Source organism: Trachemys scripta, chromosome 3 (genome assembly GCF_013100865.1).
Source record: "Trachemys scripta elegans isolate TJP31775 chromosome 3, CAS_Tse_1.0, whole genome shotgun sequence".
Lineage (NCBI taxonomy): Eukaryota > Metazoa > Chordata > Testudines > Emydidae > Trachemys > Trachemys scripta.
The window spans coordinates 88,025,595-88,048,724 of record NC_048300.1 but is presented as its reverse complement, the minus strand read 5'-3'; the positions used below and the strand labels follow the sequence as shown (position 1 = coordinate 88,048,724).

At 46.1% G+C, this 23,130-nt stretch overlaps 1 protein-coding gene across 3 annotated transcripts in view; it reads left to right on the top strand.

The window, feature by feature from the left end:
- The first annotated feature begins 3,270 nt into the window (after positions 1-3,270).
- The window catches only part of TMEM181 (transmembrane protein 181), a 65,081-nt gene continuing 45,221 nt past the window's right edge, over positions 3,271-23,130 (top strand). For 2 of the 3 annotated variants that reach the window (XR_004645085.1, XM_034765307.1), the window contains exon 1: positions 3,271-3,450. Coding sequence is in view for 2 of the 3 variants with exons in the window: in XM_034765307.1 (XP_034621198.1) it covers positions 3,320-3,450 (131 nt within the window). In the remaining variant the exon portion in view is untranslated. Of the gene's footprint in view, positions 3,451-14,275; positions 14,405-23,130 lie in introns of those variants that run through there. The other variant, XM_034765309.1, reaches the window with a different exon arrangement.

Here is a 23,130-nt window from a genome sequence, read left to right as displayed (position 1 = left end):
CAGGATCACAGCTTACAGGAGGACTGACTTGAGGATCTGCTGGCCAGTGCGTGATTGCCTGGAGTGTTGTATGTAAAACACGGGAGGTAACTGTCCTGCTGTACTCAGCACTGAAAGGCCCCAGATGGAGTACTCTGTCCAGTTCTGGGCACCACAATTTAGGAAAGATGTGGACAAATTGGGAAGAGTCCCGAAGAGAGCAACGAAAATAATAAAAGGTTTAGAAAACCTGACCTATGAGGAAAGGTTAAAAAAACTGGGCATGTTTAGTCTCGAGAAAACAAGACAGAGAGGACCTGATAGCAGTCTTCAAATATGTTAAGGGTTGTTACAAAGAGGATAGTGATCAATTGTTCTCCATGTCGCCTGAAGGTAGAACATTAAGTAATGGGCTTAATCTGCAGTGAGGGAAATTTAGGTTGGGTATTAGGAAAAACTTTCTAACTCTAAGGATAGTTAAGCTCTGGAATAGGCTTCCAAAGGAGGCTGCGGAGTCCCCATTAGTGGAAGCTTTTAAAAAACAAGTTGGACAAACACCGGCCAGGGATAGTCTAGGTTTACTTGGTGCTGCCACAGCACAGCAGGCTGGACTTGATGATCCTTAAAGATCATCCCTGGACTTAAAGATCCTTCCAGCCCTACATCTCTATGACTCTCCCTGGCAGCCCTAGTAAGGAATTCTCTGTTGTACCCAAAACATTATACCATTGTGGGAACCCACCTAGGGCTAGAGCCTAGTGCTTAAAGCACCTAGAGCATTCGCCTCTGTGTCTGTGCTACACCCAGTATGCTACCAGACCTCAGAGAGGAGTGGTGCAATGGTGACAGAGGAGGGATCCCATTCATAGCCCAAGAGACAAAAGAAAATAGTGTAAGTTTCAAGATACTGACTGAAATGAGACAGAGGTTATGTGCCCCAGGTGGGGGAAAGTAACAGCCTACCTTCATGCTCAATGCTACCTTCATGCTTTTTGAATTGATCAGATAGAATAGTTAATGTATTGCATGACAGACAGATCTGCTGTGGAGTTGCAAGTAGGGCCTTGTTTCACTCAGCCAATTATTCCAAAATTAGGCATTATACATAGGGCCCTACTAAATTCACGGCCGTGAAAAATGCGTCACGGTCTGTGAAATCTGTCTTTTGTGTACTTTTACCCTGTACTATACAGATTTCACAGGGGAGACCAGCATTTCTCAAACTGGGGGTCCTGACCCAAAAAGGGGTTGTGGGGAGGTTGCAAAGTTATTGTAGAGGGGTCATGGTATTGCCACCCTTACTTCTGTGCTGCCTTCTTCTGGATGGCAGCGGCTGCTGGTCAGGTGCCTTGCTCTGAAGGCAGCGCCCTGGCAGCAGCAGCGCAGAAGTAGGGGTGGCAATTCATACCATGCCACCCTTACTTCTGTGCTGCTGCCTTCAGAGCTGGGTGGCTGAAGAGTGGAGGCTGCTGGCTGATGGCCCAGCTCTGAAGAAAGCAGTGCAGAAGTAAGGGTAGCAATATCATACCATGCTATTGTTATTTCTGTGTTCAGAGCTGGGCTCCCGGCCAGCAGCTGCCGCTCTCCGGCCGACCAGCTCTGAAGACAGAGCTGCTGCCAGTAGAGGCACAGAAGTAAGGGTGGCAATACTGCGACCCCCCTACAATAACCTTGTAACCCCCTCACAACTCCCTTTTGGGTCAGGACTCCTACAGTTACAACACTGGGAAATTTCAGATTTAAATACACCTGTACCCTGATATAACGCAGTCCTCAGGAGCCAAAAAATCTCTCTGCTTTATAGGTGAGACCACATTATATCGGGTATGGTCCAGTACGGCATGCCAGATAGGACCAGCTTCCCGGGCAGTGATTTAAAGGGCCTGGTGCTCCAGTCGTGGTGGGGAAACCAGGCCCTTTAAATCACCACTGGAGCTCCAGCAGTGGGGTTCAGGCAGGGACTTAAAGGGCCCAGGGCTCCCTGCAGCATCTGGAGCCTCTGGCCCTTTAAATCCCCACCCGGGCCCGGCTGCCAGAGCCCCTTTCACTTAGATCTACTCCTCCTTAGATACTTTAAGGCTAAAGTTTAATACGCTGGGTGGGGATTAAAATAATCTTGGTGGAACACAGAACAGATACGAAAACACTAGGAGCTGTCCTCTCACAGCTGTCAGTGCGAAAAGAAACGTTGGGTTGGAGCAGTGGTTCCCAAACTGGGGTTTAGGAACCCCTGTGTGTTCATGAAATGTTACAGGGGGTTCTCAGGAAAAAATTCCCTAATGGCAGACAGAGCTGTCCCTAGGAATCCTGGGCAGCCTGGGGCCAGCAGCCCGGAGCCCCTGGACTTCCAAGACCTAAGCTTGCTTTGAGCTGCTTATCTATCACACTGAGGAGATTTAAACTTCAAGACTTCTTATCAGAAATGGAAATGGAGGTGGATATTTTTTGTCGTTTTTAAAATGAAATAGGCAGCTAGTATTGTTTTTAAAATTATTATGAAGAACAAGTTTAAGCTTTGTTGTAGTGTAATGTTTGCCTGGACTGCTCAAGACCTGAATGCTTGTGTAGGAGGAACTCTGTGAGTTGGCTTCTTAAATACCTTCATGCTGTTTCACATCTGATCCTCCTTGATGAAACATGGGAGCCTTGTCTTATAACAGGCTTATTCAAAGTGATACAAGCTACGAAAGTGAGTGTTGCCATTTTCATAATGTAATAAAAATACTGTAATGATAAATACTTAATAGTAGTATGTAATAAGCATGTCATAAAAACAAATTTTATATTTCCAAGATCACTGCTTTTATAATTTATACTCGGGTAAAGAAGAAAATCCCTAGAAATATTCATTCTTAGGAGGGGGTTGGCAAGACTTGACATTTTAGTGAAAGGTTTAGGAACCACTGGGCTGGAGGACTGGGCGAGCTGCTCTGTAAAGCCAGTAACACCCCTGTGAATCTGTCCAGGGTGCTGAAATCTTCCCCAGCTCCTGTTCAGCCTCCCCTGGCTATTCCTACCCCCGTCCGCGTGTCCGGACATCTCTCCCGTTCGCAACACCCCCAGGGGCTGCGGCATCAAGCCGGGGAAGATCGCGCTGGTGGGAACCATTCCCGGCTGCCGGGGGTAACGCAGCTCTGCCCCCACTCACTCACCTCAGCAGCTCGTGTGAGGAGGGGGTGAGGCGGAAGCGGGGCGGCCCAGCCTCGCAGCTCCTCCCCCCGGCCGGCAGCGCCACCCATCGCCTCGGCCCCGGAGCCGGAGGGCGCTCGCTCGCTCGCTCAGCGGGACTGGCTCGCCGGTGTCGCGGGCTGGGCGTGGGGCTGCAGGCAGCGGCGGCGGGATGGACGCGGATTACCCCGGCTTCGAGACCCCGCTCTGCGGCGAGCTCAAGCGCTTCTGCCGCACGGTCAAGGAGACCTACAAGGAGATCAGAGAGGACCTGACCCCGTACAAGGATGATCGCTACTACCGGTAAGGGCTGGGGGCGGCCAGCGCTGCGCCCACCCCCCGCAGGGAAGCACGGCGGGGCTGGGCTCCGGGGGCGGCCAGGCTCTTACAGAGCTGCTTTGCAGCTGCAGCCTCCCGGGGGCGGGGAGTGTTTGTTCCGCTCAGCGGGGGAACCCGAAAGCAATCCCAAATTGCCTTCAGCTGATTAAATACGTGCACGCCCCCCGCCAGCTGGCCTGCCCGCGAGCGGCCTGTAAGGACGTTTGCAGGCGGCTTGGCTAGGAGGAGAGGGGCTTTTTGGAGCGCCAGGCTCTACCATGGCTGTGTTAAGGAAGGAAGGTTGCCGGGCCTCTGCTGCCTCATCTGTGCTGGATGATGTTTAGTCAGGAATCATGGCGGCGGCAACCGCCTAGGCTAGATTGCTTAGTGGCTGTTTGGTCCGGGCAGCTGAAAGAGAAAAGGCTATTTTAAATGGGGTACTGGAGAGTTGGGAGGGGTTTGCAAAAAGGCTCATCCTCTTGCAATTCCATAGGGTGAATAGGCTGATAGGAAAGGTGTTGCCTCTCCGTGATCTCTCTGGTTCTACTGTATATGAGTTCCTTCTACCTTCCTTTCAAAAAGATCCCAGGCCATTTTATTTCCTTGATTACTGTGAAATAATTTATTTTCCATGACATGGAAACACCAGCTAATGGTGATTGTGGGAGGAAAACCTAGGTCAGATTTTTTCACTGAGCCCAAAACAAATTAATCATCCCCTAATATGGAACCATCTGCAGTAAGAGTCTATCAACCAAAACCACCTAGAATTGGCTTTTGTTTAAAACTACTAATGCTGTAATCTCACTAATAAAACCTAGACATAATTTCCATAACTCAGAAAGATGGATCCAAGCCTCCCAGGATCTTGACCACTCAGGACAATATAAAAGAGGTTCCCTACTATTGTGAACTAGTCTATCTCTCCTTGAAAAGTGCTTTCTAGGAAAACCTCTGTACAGAAGTTCCATCACCTGCTTCTCTGCTTTAAGTAGCATAAACTATTATATAATAGCTCTTTCTAGCCTATGCTTATCCCTATTGTATCTGAGCACGGTATGTGACTACATCCATTTAAATATTTGTACACAATGCACCAGATCCTCAGCTGGGGGTAAATCAGCATGGATCCTTTGACTTCAGTGGTACTGCACCCATTTTCACCAGCCAAGGATCTGGCCCATTATATTTAAATTGTCACTACATCCACAGCAGCCAGAGCTGTTGAAAGCAGTACCAATGTCTGATAACTTGGCACCATCGATGTATCCTGGCAGGATTTAATATAGCTGCATTTTTCCCCAACAAAACAGTGGCTCGTTGTTCCAAAGCCCGGTTGTGGGAAATCATTAGAAATGGGGCAGAGGAAGGGGGGGCAAACATGTCAGCACTATAATTGTTACGTTAGAGTGTTGTCTGCGGCAATATAGTGCTTATATGTAGACTCCAACTGCTGGTTCTGCTAGGTTTTTGGATATGGGGCTCCTGGTGGTCACTGTCTTGCAACTTGTGTGGTCACTTTTACTTGTGCAAAGTGAATACATTGTGGCTGTAAAAAGCTACCAGTCTGATTTGCAAAGGGGTAGATGAATATAGAATGTATGAGACCATGGGGATTTGGGCCTAGGAATAACAAACATGTGATATGAATAGAGCCTGAGAGATGGCTGCATCCATGCAGCAGCTGTGCTGCTTTGTTTTCAGTAGGAAACAGCAACTCTCCAATATAAACTCTCTTTAAGCCCCTGTTTTGACCAACAGTGTGTTGTAAGGGGCTTTCAATACAACATGGCAGAGACTATATTGGAATGGCCCAAATGTAGTTGTAGAGTTAATTCTGGGCTGCCATTTTCCAGTGCCATCATCTCCTGACAATAGCAGCTGTAAATGCTTGCACTTGCTGTAGAACCAGTGGGGTGAAAGATGCTATAGAAATGTAAAATGTTATGCTGTTACCTTTGTGGTTGACAGGGAAATAGCTTTTTGAATCAAGAATGATGCTGTGGGTTCTGCTGGTATTAGCTCTTCTAGAATAACACAGCTGTATATTGCCTCTGAGGAAGCTGGGGCTTTAGTTCATTCAGGGCTCCTAGCCACATAAGCCTGCAGATCAAGAATACCTGTCAATTTCAAATCTTCCACATAGAAATATATTCCACTTGGTAAATATGGAAGGGGAGGCAGCATGGTCCAGTGTACATGGCACTGCACTAAGGACCTGGCTCTGTCACGGACCTACTGTGTGACTTTACCCCATCTGTGTCTGTTTCCCCATCTGTAAAATATGGATAATTATACTTTGTCTCCTTTGCAAAGGATGTTGAGATCTATGGATGACTTGGGTTAAGTATTGTTACATTTATTGCTGAACCACTAAGTTTACATATGCTGTTTTTATCCACTATATATCTAGCAGTCCATTGTGCATGGCACTTTTCTCTTTTAGTTTCTTTAGATACAGCTCGCTCAATGAACTTTCATGAAACTCTTGTCCCCCAGACTAACTGCAGGGGTGGGGGAATTCAGAAGTCTTAAGCCTAGGTTTCTATATCATGCTGCATTGGGCTAAAAATGTAAATGTTAGCAAGTTAGTTTTGCCCAACTAATATGTATTTTGATTGTGCAACTGCATGGAGCCAATGACCACTGTGATTTAAGTCACTTGCACCATACTGGGGTGGAGACAAAACAATCAGCCACCTCGCAGGGCAATGAAGTTACAGCTGTGTCTAGACTGGAAGCGCTTGAGGGCAAGCAATGCCTTTTATGATGTGCTTGTAAAGCACCATGTAAATTTACAGCATTATGTATGTGATGCTTAATAATATTGTAAATAATATAATTGGTATCACCACTCATGGTATTTATAGAGACCTAGTATACCTAGGGCCAGGTTTGCCAGAGAATGCTGAGTGCACTGGGGGAAGGGGGAGAAGATTGGTGGCTTACCATCATGTTTAATTCTTCTCAATCTTGGAGACTGATGTGAGCCATACTGGCCTCCACACAAGTTAGAGCAGCTTTAGGGTTGCTCTAACTGATGCCAATGAATAATGGCTCTCAAGAAGCCACTCCCCCCTTCCACCCTGGCATGCTCCTTCTTGACCTTGGAATACCTCTGATGCCAGGTAGGGAGGCAGGAGCAGAGCAACTGATGTACGGCTGGTAGTTGAAGATTCCCTTCTACTAGGAGGACCCTCTGCTGCTGCCTAAAGGTAGCTTTAAGTCTTCCCGTGATGCACTGGGGATTTAGTAGAGGCTCTACATTTGTGCCCACTTAGAAAATCTCAACCATTATGTATGTTCAAAGCCAACTAGGAGATCTAGCCTAACAACAGAACTTTTATTAATTTCAGTGGGTGTTGAACAGCTAAATCCCCTAGATGGTTTTGAAAATCTCAACTTTCATGACTAAATTTTGGAAGGGAATTTATAAGTTAACTTGCATGGCTGTTTGGAGGAAATGGCAGAACCACCGTGCTTCAAATGGTAGTGTAGTGGCCAAATTATGCAACTCCACTGATGTCACAGCAGATCTATAACTAAAAGCAGCATTTGGCTTGATACTACTGAAAATCAATAATTCTAGGTGACATGCACACATCATTATTGGCTAACCAGCTTATAAAGAGAAGTTCTGTATTCGAAGTCCTTTCCCAATGCTGAGCTTTGTAATAATACCCAGAGATTAAGATAAATGACCTACAGTGAGACTGCAATATTTTTTTCTCTTTTAAATAAGACATCATTCTGTCCATCAAAAAGCACTAGGCTCGTATGTGACAGTTGTAGTTCATTCATTATTTTACTTAATGTAAAATGTCTCTTGTATGTGTAATGAAATAAAGAATGAATTATAGTTTGACTTGGACCACTGCCTATTGTTAAAGTTGTGCAACACTTCCCAGTATAAGAACCTATTCTCAGTTGCTTATAACTTGCCAAATTTCAACCATTTGGGAAAATCTCAGTCAAAATGATTCAGCTGTTTTTGAGAATAAGGTTAGGCTCATCTATGACAAAAAGGCTCTCCCCCCCCCCCTTGCAAATTTCAAGTCCCTATCCAAAGCGTGGAGGTGCTAGAACTTCTCAAAGTAAAAGTGGCTGGGCTGGGTTCCCCGCTATGCCACATACTTCTTGTGTGACCTTGAGCAAGTCACTTAATGTGTCTGTGCCTTATCCCCTTCTATAAAATGACAATAACATTTCCCTGTCTCTCAGGGGTATTGCAAGGATAAATCAATGAATGTTTGTGAGCTACTGAAGGTACATAAATGAATCGTCAAAGCTATGACTCTGCAGCTTCTCTTCCCAACACAGTAAAAATGCTCACAGATATTGTAAAAATATTGTTCCATCACTTTCTCATCTTCTAGGTAGAAGGACTTGTTGAAAAACCTCAAAGGGAGTGGGAGCTGCAAGGCTGCATATTCCTGACCTAGTTGCTTCAAAGTGTTATTTAGCAGTGCCATCCCAACAAAGGCCTATTCTGGGTCAGAAATAATCTCCTAGATCATTCTGAGTCCTCGGGTCCTTATTCTGTGTCCTGGACTATCTATTTTTGTCCATTAAAATTCACAAATGTGTTCCCTCACTTATTTTGTATTCCCAAATACTTATTCTGGGTAAAATTATATCACTTCTTTTAATTGTATTCAAAACTATAACAACAGCAGAAGACAACTAAATCATCAACAATGCCATAAATCATAGTTCTAATTGCCTGTACAAATATCGACATCATTGGCCAAATTCATCCCTGGTATATTTCCACTGAGTTCAGTGGAGTTACAGTAGGGATGAACTGGGTCCCACATGTCTGTAATAATATTCTAAATCACACAGGCAGACAACTTAATATATAATGCTATCAATGATAAGTGAAATTAAAGGATGACCATAACATAAACACTACACCATGTAAGTAAACTGGCACAGGAAGTACTGGGCTTGTTTAAAAGATGTGATAAAACCTTTATTATACATTGGCTTGTGCTGCCTGAACCATCTATGAATTCTTGGTGTAATGCACGGGGTTCATCCTGAGATGATCTATCCTATGTAGATGATAAACCTCAAAGCTGGGGAGTACTTTGAACTTTATCCTGGCATAGACAGCAGGTTTCTCACGTCTATAATTAGTAGCAGCCTTGACATTTTATTAATATATTACTAGATACTTGCTATTATTAAAAGCAAAGAGTAGTACGAAACATAGGGTGAGTTTAGGGACTTGATAAACTATCTACCCCCATGCCTCTCTGCCTGCTCAGTGGGTCTTTGACAGCCTTTGCTGTCCAGTCTCTCAGAAGACTCAACAAATAAGCATTGACATTTGTGCAAATGATTGTTCATAAAGCAATAGTATATGCAATATTGTTATATTTTAAGTAGTGTGTTTAAAGCAATAGCTTACTAGATAGGCTTTAATTTGCAACTACTTGTAATCTGACTAGATTCTCTGTAACATGGCACATTAAAAACATTTTCACCTCCTGTATACTGAAGCTGGTCCCAATGTGAAAACAATGTTGCCACTATCTTTCTGTTGAAAGAGCTATTCAAAACTCGTTCAAAAAACAGGATGCTGTCTCTAAGGTGAAGTGATGCATCCATGAACTAAACACACAAAGACTCAAAATATAAGACGTGTCAGTCCTCATGCCTTAGATTAGAGGTGGGCAAACTATGGCCCGCGGGCCACATCTGGCCTGTGGGACTGTCCTGCCCGGCCCCAGAGCTTCTGGCCGGGGACACTAGCCCCCGTCCCCTCCTCTGCTGTCCCCCGCCGCAGCCTCAGACCAGACCAGAGCTGCCAGCGCTCTGGTCTGCTGCTCCTGCTGGGAAACGTGGTGGCATGGCTGCGAGCTCCTGCTGCTCTGAGCGGCATGGTAAGGGGTCAGGGAGTCCCAGGGGGCAGGGAGAGTTGGATGGGGCGGAGGTTCTGGGGGGAGGGGGGGGCAGTCAGGGGACTGGGAACAGGGGGGTTGGATAGGCGTGGGAGTCCTGGGGGGCCTGTTGGGGATTGGGGGGGTGGATAGGGGTTGGGGCAGTCAGGGGATGGTTAGGGATGAGGGGTCCCAGGAGGGGGCGGTCAGGGGACAAGGAATGGGGGGGGGGATTGGATGGGTCAAGGGTTATGAGGGCAGTGGGAAGTGTGAGGGAGCAGATAGGGGGCAGGGGCCAAGCTGTTTGGGAAGGCACAGCCTTCCCTACCCGGCCCTCCATACAGTTTTACAACCCCGCTGTGGCCCTCGGCCCAAAAAGTTTGCCCACCCCTGCCTTAGATGAATAGGTTTGATTCAACCTCAAAAACACCTGGTTTTTTGCTTTCTAAATATATGGTTAATTTTAATGCAATAGCTCGTGCCATTAATCCCTAACTTTCACCAGAAATACAAGTGGATGCTACCTGAAAGCTGATAGGCAAAACTCAACAGGTGTGTTCAGAGCCAGTTTGCAGCAGCACATAAAGATCATCCAGAATCTGACTCAAAAGATGGTAGGTAAATCTTATCCTGCCAGGTCTAAGGAATCTCATCTGGGCTATAGCAAGTGTGGGCAAGTTTGATGAAGGCTCCATCACATGACTCATTCAATATATCTCTGTCCTGACCTTCAAGACTTCAGTTCTGTGCCTCTCATGAAAACACAAAGCCTATGATGTTAGACTGCTGTGTAATTTTGTGATATGGAAAATGTCCCCTGGCAACCAGAATGAGATCATCAAACTCATTTTACTTGTGGCCCCAGACAGTTTCAAACCCAGATTTTTACAGTAGAAAAGCAAGTGCATTTAATGTACTTTGTCACCTAACCTGCACTTAGTTACCTTAATGTAAAAGGGGTGTGCGTGGGCAACTCTCATTGACTAGTGTTCTATAGTGCCATATGGGAGACCTGGTTTTAACTTCCAGTCCTGGCCACATTTGCTTAAATGGCAAAACTTCCATTGTTTTCTACAGGATCAGGATTTTACTTCTAGTCTTTAATTTGCTAGCCAGTTAGGGTACATCTATATGGCAAGCAGAAACCTGCAACAGCAAGTCTCAGAGCCTGGTCTACAGAACCAGGCTGGTGCTATTGCACCAAAAATAGCAGTGTAGATGTTTGGACGCGGGCTGGAGTTCAGGCTCTGAAGCTCATCCCCTCTCCTTAGGCTTCAAAACCTGAGCTTCAGCCAGAGCTTGAATGTCTACACTGTTATTTTTAGTGCCGTAGTGCGAGCCCAAGTCTGTAGACTGCGCTCTGAGACTTGATGCCATGAGTTTTTGCTTTGCTGCATAGATGTACCCTTAAGGTCTTGGAGTACTGTCAAGATCCTGGAGAGGTAGGAATGTCTCATATCATTTAAACACAAGTGATTCAATCCTCAGTTGTTCTGTTTGGTGCATTTGGGAAAGAGGACTACTCATATAAATGAAATAGGCACATGATTATTTGCAGAATTGGGGCTTTAGTCTGTAAAATCAGTACTGCCAGATGTAGTAGGAATCCCTGATGTTACTTTGGTACTTGCTTCAATAATTTTTTTTTTTAAGAAGCAAAGTAGCTTCAGAAAGGTGTAAGTATAAGGGGTCCATCTGCTGGCTTAGCTCCTGGCAGATCCAAGTGCAGGAGCAATTTCAAAAGCTAGAGGAGGCCTAGAGTGTCATATATGTGACACTCTTAATTCTGGAGAGGTGGTAGGCTCAGCTTGCATCACTCTGCAGTGCCTCCAGCAGCCAGTTCCTGGAGCAGTTACAAGAAGCTCTTTGTCCTGTAGAACAGCGTTGGCAACTTTCTAACATATAGTGCATAGCAGTGTAGGGAGTATGATAAAAAGAGGCATGTGGTGTTTTAAGTAAGTTATATAACATCAAAGTGTGCAGAATGCCAGGTCTTGATCCAATTCCCATTGATGTCACTCCTCTACTTGGGTCTGCCACTGACAAACCATCTAAGCAGTGAGCTCTTAGATATTACTACTGACACGCCTCAGGTGCCTTGTGAGACATGAGGCTTAAGCTCAAAGGCCGTTGACTTTCCACTGACTTCACTGAGGCAAGCTCAGGCTCTTAAACAGCTAAACCTTTTCTAGTGTTTTTATAGATACCACAGATCTAAATCAGCATTGTATTACTCCAGTTGTCAGCTGATGTAACTCCATAAAAATCAGTGGATTTCCACTGGTATGAGCCTGGAGTAACACAATGCTGAGTCAAGTCCTACATATTTAATAATGGCTAAACTATTCTCTTCTAACCTATTTTTAAAATAACATTGGAGCAGAGATCATTAGGAACATACATGTGGAAATATAAATGTTAAGAATTCTGTTTGAGCTAGTACTTTAAACAGTCCTATTGTTTTGTTCTAAAATGTCATTACTCTGTGCAGTTAACAGTTTAAAATAGGATCCTGAGCTGAGAGGGGGAAATCTTGGAGGTCAACTAACAGACCAATACACCTTCCCCTGTACTGCAAATGTTTATTTGCTTCCCTTGTGGTTATGTTTACTTAACATGCTTAAGGACTTGTCTATACTTACAGTGCTACAGCTGCATGCTCTAGTGCTTAGCGAAGATGCTACCTATACTGACAGGAGAGCTTCTCCCGTCGATATAGCTACCGCCTCTCGGAGAGGTGGAGTACCTATGTCAATGGGCAAAGCCCTGCTGTCAACATAGCTCTGTCTACACCAGAAGTTACGGTGGTATAACTGGATCACTCAAGGGTGTAGATTTTCCACAGCCCTGAGTGATGTAATTATACTGACATAAGTTTGTAGTGCAGACCACAGCTGAGAATATATAGATATCACTATAAGCCAGGTCTACACTACAAACTTACATTAGTATAACTACATAGCTCAGGGATGTGAAAAATTCACATTCCTGGGCCACACAGTTATACTGACCTAACCCCCGATGTAAACAGCACAAGGTTGACGGGAGGGCTTCTCCTGGAGGTGGATTAACTACGCTGAGGGGAGAAGCTCCCTCATGGGCATAGTAGCATCTGCGCTAACTCTGCGCAGCTTCATTGCTGCAGCTTTAAGTGTAGGTCTGTTCTCAGCTTTGTTCTGCAGTTACAGTTTGAGGCTTGGCCGTGATATACCAAGATAAGTTTGTAGCATAAAACTATGTTGCTCAGGGGTGTGGAAAATCTGCAGTGCTATAAGTGTAGACAAGCCCAGCACTTGCTCCTGCTGGTAGGTCAGCATTACTGATGGGATGCTGTTGGCCCCCAGACAGCTGCTAGAAGAGGAGTATCCCTTGATCCTTAATGCTAATGTATGCAACCCCCACCACCACGCCTGGTACCCCAGGCACACATAGGCAGTGGAAATACCTGCCCTGGGACGGGTTGAGCTGTGTGTGCTGCCGCTGAGCCCACGGGTTCTGCTCTCAATGCTGGCCTGTCTCTGTGTCCCCCGCTCTGCAGCCCTGTTCTGCCGCATGCCCTGGAGTCATGCTGCTGCTTGCGCTGTGTGGACACCAGGGGCCCAGCCTCGCTGCGGCTCTAGGGGCTGCCACAGTACCAAGGCTGAGTGTGGCCCCGAGGCCATGGCGCGAGTCACAGCAGCTGAGGGCGGGGCGGCACTGCAGGGGGCTGGAGCCATGTCCAGGAGGCGGCTGTGTGCGGGCACATGGTGGAGGAGGCGGCAGGGAAGCAATGGGCATGGTTGTGGATAAACAGGGACCTGCCCTTTTGTGCCTGGAGCCTCTGGGTGCGGGTGGAGCCGCGGCCACACTAGGGTGACCAAATGTCCCAATTTTATAGGGACAGTCCAAATATTTGGGCTTTGTCTTATATGGGTGCCTATTACCCCCACTTGAGCGTTGCCGGGTGTCCAGTTTTTGACTGGAATGCCCGGTCAAAAAGGGAGCCTGGTGGCTCTGGTCAGCACTGGTGACTGGGTCGTTAAAAGTCCGGTTGGCATGGCTGGTAGGCTACTTACCTGGCTCTGCGTGGCTCCCCAGAAGCAGCAACATGTCCCTCCACTCCTAGGCAGAGGGACGGGCAGGGGGGCTCTGCATGCTACCCTGAATTCTGGCTCCGCAGCTCCCATTGGCCAAGAACTGCAGTCAATGAGAGCTGCGGGGGGAGGCAGTACGCACCACACGGAGCCGCCCCTACACCTAGGAGCTAAGGGCCATGTCGCTGCTTCTGGGGAGCCCCAGAGGTAAGCGCTGCCTGAAGCCTTCTCCCTGCACCCTCTCCTGTACCCCAACCCCGCACCTCTGAGACCCCTCCTGCACTCTGAACCCCTCAGCCCTGGCCCCGCTCTGGAAACCACAGCCCCAGCCGGAGCCTTCACCCCTCCTGCACCCCAGCCTGGTGAAAATGAGTGAGGGGTTGGGGAGAGCAAGCGACAGAGGCGGGGGCCGCAGTGTTCGGTTTTGTGCCACCGTGATTAGAAAGTTGGAAACCCTACCACGCCTCCCCATCCTGATCTGGTCACCCTAGTTCAACTAGGCCTGAGGCAGCTAAGTGGATCCGGTTTCCTACCCTTTCGTTCAAGTGGTGCCAACACCGGGCGTGGCCCTGAGGTGATGGGCGGGGCTCGCTGATTGCCGGTGACATGGGCGGGCCCGGCCGGCGTCCCGTGGTGGTGGGGGGGCACGGATGGATGGCGTGAAGTAATCAGGGTGTAGTTTCGTGTCCCCGTCCGCCCCCCGTAGCCCGCTCGCGCCTCACTCCCCCAGCAGGTGCGCACGGAGGACCTTTCCCCCGCCCTCCCCTGGAACAAGAGTCGGGCAAGAGTCTCGGAGCTGTGGCGCGCGTACGTCTCGCTGTCACGTGACAGATCCCGGCGTGACGTGCGGTTGGATGACGCGTACGGAAGCGCTGCGGCTGCGGCTGCTGCCACGGACGGTTGTGAGGCTGCGGCTCGTGCCCGAGTCTGTTACGAGAGGAGGTGCCACCAGTGCGCATGCGGCTCGGAGATGGAGCTGTGAGTGGGGGGCGCGGGGAGGGGGTGTCTTGGGCTCCGGGCTGTGCCCAAGGCGGGGCGGTCCCTCTCCCCGCCCCCACGATCCCCCCATCCTGGTCCTTACCCTGGGCGCTGGTCCAGGTGTTGTCCCCCCCCCACCGTGAATGACCCTCCCCTTGCTGCTGCACCGGTAGGCAGCGCTCCCGGACCTGCGCAGACCCCCCACACACACACACACACACGGGGGTGGGGGACTCGGGCAGGGCCGTCCTAGGGCCTGTGCCCTACGGCAGGCCAGAGTAAATGTTCCCCACGGTCCCTGCTGGCCTCGTGCTCTATGACCCTCCCCGTGGTGTGTGTCCCCCGCGCGCGCCCAGCCCGCCCCGGGAGAGCGGTCAGCAGCCTCGCAGCTGGCTCCTGCGGGAACGTAACGGGGAAGCAAGGGGACCAGCCGGCTCCCCCCGGGACCGTGGGGTAGGCAAGGAGTGTAGCCTTGGAAAGGCTGCTTTAGCGCATTGCCTGCTTCAGTGCGAGCACCCTCCTTAATGTGTGTCCCCAGGCATCCTCTAGAGGCTGTTCCGATCTTGGGTGGGGGTGGCTCTCGTTCAGTGGGGAGGTGTGGTTGAGGAGAAGTTTTAAGTCCTGTTGGCCTGCTTGACTGGCAGTGAGAGGAGGTGTGATTGGGTGGGAGAAGGAGAAAAGCTGATGTGTTGGACGATTTCAGTTGTTGTCCCTTTAGCATTGTGTTTTTAAGTGTATTTCAAAGGTGTCCAGAGCTTTGGATGGGTGTCCTTTGGTGTGGGGCTGTTTTTAGATAGAAATGAAAGGGAAAGTTATAGGAAACATCATCTAAATCAGATCAGGCATTGGACCTAACTTCTAGTTAAATAGTAACTTGATCCTCGAGGTCAGTGTTTCTCAACTTTTTTGATACCAGGGACTGGCTTGCTGCCTTCCTAAACTGTGTCAGGGAGATCTCAGGGACTGGCGCTGGTCCATGGACTGGTTGCTGAGAAGCACTGCCCAGGTGAATGCGGATCTCTTAGAAAGGCTGCTTTGGTTGAAGGGCCTGCCAAGGTGTTTGAAGATGTATTAGATGTGCAGTTATAGGTTAGTTTGCTGTTGAATTCTAGGGCGGTTCTGTTTTTTGTGTTTACCTACATATGCTGTTTTCTGTGTGCAGACTTTATTTGGGAATTAAGGGTAGAATGTTTGCTACTCTAGGCAAACTTGGAATGTCACAATCATGAATTGCTAAACATTAGACTGCCTCTAATACAAACCTGGCAATACTCACTTGGAGACAAGTCTTGATTTTGACAGTCATATAACATAAACATAGTGTTGAAAGTCTCTTTCCTTTGTTGAAGGATTTTGCATTATGTGTTTCAGGCCAGGTCTATGCTATAAACTTACATCAGTATAACTGTCGCTCAGGGGTGTGAAAAATCCTACCAGCACCACCGACTCCGCAGCTCCCATTGGCTGGGAACTATGGCCAATGGGAGCTGCGGGGGCGGGCAGTGCACGGAGACCTGCTGCCCCCACGCCTCTGGGACTGCAGAGACATGCCACCCGCTTTTGGGAGCGGTGTGGGGTCAGGGCAGTCGAAGGGGAGCCTGCCTTAGCCCTGCTGCACCGCGGAACTTTTAGCGGGTGGATATCGCAATCAACTGGCAGAGGCTCTGGGATCGACCAGTCGATTGCGATCGACTGATGACCACTGGTCTAAAGCGTATGTAGGTCATGCTAATACCGACTACATTAGTACAGAGTTTCTGGAAATTCTGAGTCTTTGCACCAGAGAGTTAATTCTGAACCTTGTCCCTTCCTGTATTTCTGTGCCCTCCACTGTATGTTGGTGTGTGTGTGTGTCTCTTTAACTTATCCAGTGGTACAGGAAAATGTCTCTAAAATTCGCCATTTGAACATACACTTGCAGACCAAGATAACTTGTCTAGTGAAGGATTCACTTTTTCCTTTCCTAGAGGACTTCCATATTATTTATTCTCTGGAAAAAAAATTCAAATTTCATGTTTAAGTGGGGAGCTCTTATGGGGAGACTGTTGTCTTGCATTTATATATTTAATATCTTTCATCCTAAAGTTTCTTACAGATTTAGCAATAAATATATATAGGGGTCACTTTGCCTACACTTTTGTGCAGCCAACTCTAGGTTAGAACATGTCAATTTAACAATGCAGAGAAACTACACAATGGTTTGAGGGGGAAGTGAAGAACCCTCTACCCAATTAATGTTCTAGAAATTATTGTAGACTGTAACTATGTTAATTTGAATTTGGCTGAGGGGGAGTTATTATTTCTACTCTTTTGAAAAATGCTGTAGAATGTTGTTGATTTACAAGTGGCTAGGATGTCTGTTTTTACCCCTTCAAGGAAAAATGGTACCTCCAAAGCTAATGTCTCCTAGCACTGTGCTGAGCTAGCTGTAAGTTCAACATTAATTTAAATTCCACAATGTAAACTTCTGAATTGCCAGCACCACTTCCTGTCAGCATGTTGATACTCCTTAGTGTGTTAATACTATTCAGCTACTAACGTAGCCTGACTCTACTTGAGCTCCAGCAGCTTCACAGCAAATGTCTGCAGAGCTGGTTGATCGTGTTTGTTATTAGATAATACATGTTTAGAAGGTGTCCCATGACCAAAGGCCTCTGGATCTCCAGCACACAGAATATACAAGATAAGCAGCCAAAGTAAATTATACTTACTTTTGTGGCAATGCAGAAAAGTATAATTTTGAGCCCCGTAATTTGCAAAGTTTTTCAAATATCCTCCCCTCCACTTGGCTGACAGGTTGATCTTAATGACAGTTGCATGTTGTTATACATAACCTGCTGCATTATTATCCATAAATTCACTATCACCATATTACAGTATCTAGGATTTTCCATTGAGATCTGCAACTTGGGGACAAGACTTTCAGTGGCATGGTGACTGGCCGTAGTTGGATAATTATATTTTTTAGATCAATTATTGGGAATATTTGAGTATATTAAGAGAACCTTTGACTGGCCAAATCATAAGAATCACTCTCTATTCTAGAAGCTAAAATAGAGTAACACAGAAAAGGAGAGATGGTGGAGAGTTGGTGTAGTCTTGTATCTGTCAGTTACCAGATAACAAGGATAGGTTGGCCTGCTGGAAGTAAGTAGGGATTATATTAAAATCCCTTCCTCAGACTACTCAAGTTGTGGACATTGACAGAAACTTTAATTCAGGAATAGTGTGAGATCACAGCTGCTTTCATGGAATGGGAAAGATTATTGGTAATGTTTCCTCCCAAGATGATAATACCAAATCCACTACTAGTTTCATGGTGGGCAGTTTAGGCAAGTATTAAGCACCTCTATACTGACTTTGATATTTACCTTGTTGCCTCAATCTAACTTTATCACATTTCTAGGCTCCATTTTGTCCTTCTGCTTCATTTAACTCTGAGCTATTCTTGATTGGCCTTAGTTCTTCCTTCAGCCCCAGCTATTCAACTTAGGCCTTGTCTACACTGCCACTTTACAGCGCTGCAACTTTCTCGCTCAGGGTGTGAAAAAACACATCCCTGAGTGCTGCAAGTTTCAGCGCTGTAAAGTGGCAGTGTAGACCGTGCATCCGCGCTGGGAGCTACTCCCCTCATGGGGGTGGTGTTTTTTTACAGCGCTGGGAGAGCTCTCTCCCAGCCCTCTGCCGCGACTACACAGCCTCGTTATAACGTTGCTAGTGAAGACATATCCATAGTCTCTGTTAGTGACCAAGACTTTAATAACTTCCTTTCCTCCTCCCCAGCCTTTTTTTTTTAACTTCGTCTCACTGGTAGATACAACCATTTCAAAAGCTGTTTCCTCCTTTGTGATTTTGATGTCCTCATTTAAGGTGTGATGCCAATCCCTGTTTGATTTTTTTATTATCCTTTATCCACCTGCATGTTTTTGTACATTTGTAAAATTCTGATTTTGTTATTTGCATCATGCTCAGAATCAATGGTGATACTTCTAGTATATGAAACAGCCATTAACTGATTATGGAATAAGACCAGTTATTCTTATTTGGAGAGAACTGAAACTGTTAAAAGAAGGAAGGAATGAAAAAGTGATTGAAATGGATAGTCCAAAGTTCATATTTTGTTTACAAAGGCCAAGTGGACTGAGTCTAGAAAAATGAGAAATTCTAAAGTATATGGATTAATAATGTTGCCAGCTGGGACAAGAAAAAAAACAATGGAAGAGGACTTGATACAAGTGAATAGAAAAGCACAGAGTATCTCATTGTATGTGGTCAACAAATTTACCAAACAGCTTCTAACCAAGGCCAGTATGAAAGTGGGTGGTGAGGGCAGTTGGGTCCAGGCTCAGCATTCTGCTGAAAAGCCAAGTGTGCATCTCCTATTAGCCCTCCCTGGCTGTTGCTGTGGTGAAAGGCAGCACAGACATGCGTGCCTTAGTATTTCCTGCAGTGTGCTGCCCCTGGGCCTTGAGAGTATGGGAACATCTTTCTTTATAGGCTTTGACTGGGAGGTGTATGATAAAAAATAGAGCTCCCCTTCCCTTGCTTGGCCTCTGGGTGTGTCATTGTTACTTGAACATGCAAGTTCCTGGCTGCTCTGAAAGATGGGAATCGCCATTCTCATGAGACTTGGTAGATCTCTGCCCCCCTGGTGGGAGACAGGGGTCAGTTGCCTGCCCTTTATGAAGCATCTAGACAGGTAAAATACTGGCTACAGCTGTACTCTCCTGAACAATTTCATTTGCCATTAGTGAGAAAGCAGGTGTTTCCAAGCTTTGTTTGTGACAGTGTAGAGACTTAATAGCTCAGGAGATTGGTATGGGAATAGAGAGCATCTCACCTCCAGATCATCTCTTTCAAATCTGACCCAGCCTGAGAATCAGATTTGAAAGAGATTATCACTATAACTGTTTGGTAACCTCTGTGAAATTAGTTGTCATGTTCAGTTTGTGGTGAACAGATGCAGTATTACCTACTTCATCTGCTTAAAAATACTGAGATTTTTAAAAAGTGGATTGTTTGTTTGCTTCTGGTTTTGCATCTTTAGGGCTTCACATTTTTAAACTCTTCTCTGTAACCATAAGGGTTAGAAATTTAGTTTACATTAAAATATCAGCGTTCATTCTGTTTTTGTCACAGGACCCAGGAGCTGGAGCTTTAAAGAAAAACACAAAATATTGTGAGACTTGTGATAAAATCACGAGAACTGGCAGCAATGTAGGTCTCTGCATCACAGTTTGATGCCCTTTTTAGATGTATTATCAGAGGCCTATGATTGAGTCTATATGTTGCTCACATTTCTTCATCCTGAATTCAAGGCTCTGTACAACTTTTTTCTGCTTGCTTTTTCTGCTCTCATTTTCCCCTCATCTCACTCCTTTCACATAAGTCCCCATATACATGCTCCCTTTATTTGCTTCTTCCGTTCTCATCTTCATGCCGTCTTCTATGCTTCCCCTTTTGCTTAGAACAGTCTTTCTTGTGTTTCAGCCCCACCTCACTGAAATACTTCCTTACATACAGAACATTTATTTTCAAAGCCTTTCAGTGATAACTCAGTAGTAACGGAAGTTTAAATTATTTTAAATAAACATATTGGTGAAAGATGTGAAAACCGTTCACACTGTATGCTTAATGCCCCGTGCGCCCCAAGAGAAGTATCCCCCTTCTCAGTATTTGCTGTGTCTCACAGTATTTGCTGTGTTCCTCTTTCTCCCCAAGTAGTCTTTTGTTATTTTGTTGTATTTTTAATACAAGATTGTAAGTTCCTCTCTTCTCAGCAAAGCCCATGTTGCCTTATTCAGCTGTAAAATACTTTGTACACCTATGACACCATCTAATAATGAGTGAACATAAAAATTGAACTATCATTTGTAGAAGTGGTTTCTGCAGGGCAGGGTGGGGAAACATGCACTGTTGTTGCCTACATTATCTCTGTCCTGTGAGTAAATAAAGGACCTACATGTCCCCTGTTGTCAAGCCAGCTCCATGAATATTGTGAATGAAGAGTCTTGTCACTTTACCTGAGGATTGTGGATACTCAGAAAAACGTTAGTTTTAGCTCCATTTTGCGTCCATGTTAAATGCTTTGAAATCTCTGCTGAAATGAGGAGATAAAAGTATGCATATGAAGAAATGATAAAACAATGTTTTCTGCGATCCTGATATTAACTGCCTCAGGATATTCTACAACTGTCTAAGTAGCTACCTGTTATGATGCATGTTTATTTCTTTTCCAATACAGTCTAAAAAATATCCAATGTAGGACATTCCTAATTATGCAAGAAATTCTGGGCAATTTGTAGAATTGAAAGCCCTTGGAAAATTACAAATAGCACAACATTGTGTCAGTCTATTCATATCAATGCAATATACACCCATATAAACAGCTTTAAACTGGTACAAGTGTGTCCACACAAAAATTTGTTCTGACTTAGCTAAACTGGTCAAGTTAAATCAGTGCAAAAACTGTATGTGGTTTAAATGAGAAACTTAAAGGGACATTGTCAATTTAAAAACCACACTTGTCTAAGAAACTTGTGCCTACTTTTGCAAGTGAAGATTTATGTATCTGAAAGGTCAAAGAAATATTTTTCTTATGTACTTTTGTTTGTGCATTTGACAACTTCCTGTGGATAGTTAGTTTCACTCTTTTCCCTGTATAGTCAGCCAGTTTCTCCTGTTTTGTAGACCTTTTGCACAGCAACAGGAGAGAGACACTTAACAGGCCTTGGACTGTCAGTGCAAGGTGCTACCACAAGAATCTCGTAAAGCCAGTTTGTGCAAACTTGCAGTGTGGACAGTGACTCATTTGCATCCCTCCTTACACCTACATCTTTGTTCTAAACCTGACTAATGCTTGGTTTTCCCGGTGAGTGAACTAAAATGAGCAGATAAGTTTCAGCTGTTTAAAACGTCACACCTCAGAAAGAAGCATTTAATTAAATACAGTATCTGCATTACAATTGGCATTGCAAGCGTTAAGACATCTTTTCCAGGAAGTGCTTTGTAGACCAATGGTGTCCATAGAACACAGTTTGAGAGCCTCTGCTTTATACTGTATTCCTCATGATTAAAGTGCCTTAATATTCTTAAAATGTATTAAGCCCAAATCTGTGATCCATGTTTCCTTACATACTATTTGAATCAAAATTGTATCTCCTTAGCATATTGGATCAAATTGTAAAAGTAGTTGCCAGTGCACATATACTGTACATAAGCCTGAGCATCCTTAAGCTGGACGCAGCCCTAGATAGGGCCTGAATCAAAATACACATTTGAATTGCAGATTGAACCCATCTTTCTAATGGGCTGAACACTCCAAACTTTGGGAAAGATCAGATTTGGATCCAGAGTCTGAACCTACACATCTAGCAGCATCCAGGTCTGGGGTTTGTCTCATCCCATTATATAGATGAAGTTCCAGGATCATATTTATACAAAAGGGGTGGAAAGCTGACTATATACATGTATCTCAGGGTATGTCTACACTACGGGATTAATCCGAATTTATATAATTCGAATTTTGGAAACAGATTGTATAAAGTCGAATGTATGCGGCCACACTAAGCACATTTAATTCAGCGGTGTGTGTCCATGTACCGAGACTAGCGTCGATTTCCGGAGCGTTGCAGTGTGGGTAGCTATCCCATAGTTCCCGCAGTCTCCCCCGCCCATTGGAATTCTGGGTTGAGAGCCCAGTGCCTGATGGGGCAAAAAACATTGTTGCAGGTGGTTCTGGGTACAGCCTCACCCCTCCCTCCATGAAAGCAACGGCAGACCACCATTTTGCACCTTTTTTCCTGGGTGAACACTGCAGGCTCCATACCACAGCAGTCATGAACATTGTAAACACCTCGCGCGTTCTCGTGCAGTTTATACTGAGCCAGGACCAGAAAAACGAGGCGAGGAGGCGGCGGCGACGGCAGCACAGCGACAAGCGTGATGAGGACATGGACACAGAATTCTCTCAAACCGCAGGCCCCGGTGCTTTGGAGATCATGTTGTTAATGGGGCAGGTTCTATCCATGGAACGCTGATTCTGGGCCCGGGAAACAAGCACAGACTGGTGGGACCGCATAGTGTTGCAGGTCTGGGACGATTCCCAGTGGCTGTGAAACTTTTGCATGCGTAAGGGCACTTTCATGGAACTTTGTGACTTGCTGTCCCCTGCCCTGAAACGCCAGAATACCAAGATGAGAGCAGCCCTCACAGTTGAGAAGCAAGTGGCGATAGCCCTATGGAAGCTTGCAACGCCAGACAGCTACCGGTCAGTCGGGAATCAATTTGGAGTGGGCAAATCTAGTGTGGGGGCTGCTGTGATGCAAGTAGCCAAAGCAATCACTGAGGTGCTGCTACGAAAGTTAGTGACTCTGGGAAATGTGCAGGTCATAGTGGATGGCTTTGCTGCAATGGGATTCCCTAACTGTGGTGGGACAATAGATGGAACCCATATCCCTATCTTGGCACCAGGGTACCCAGTACATAAACCACAAGGAGTACTTTTCAATGGTGCTGCAAGCACTTGTGGATCACAAGGGACGTTTCACCAACATCAACGTGGGCTGGCCGGGAAGGGTTCATGATGCTCGCGTCTTCAGGAACACTACTCTGTTTAAACGGCTGCAGCAAGGGACTTACTTCCCGGACCAGAAAATAACCGTTGGGGATGTTGAAATGCCTATAGTTATTCTTGGGGACCCAGCCTACCCCTTAATGCCATGGCT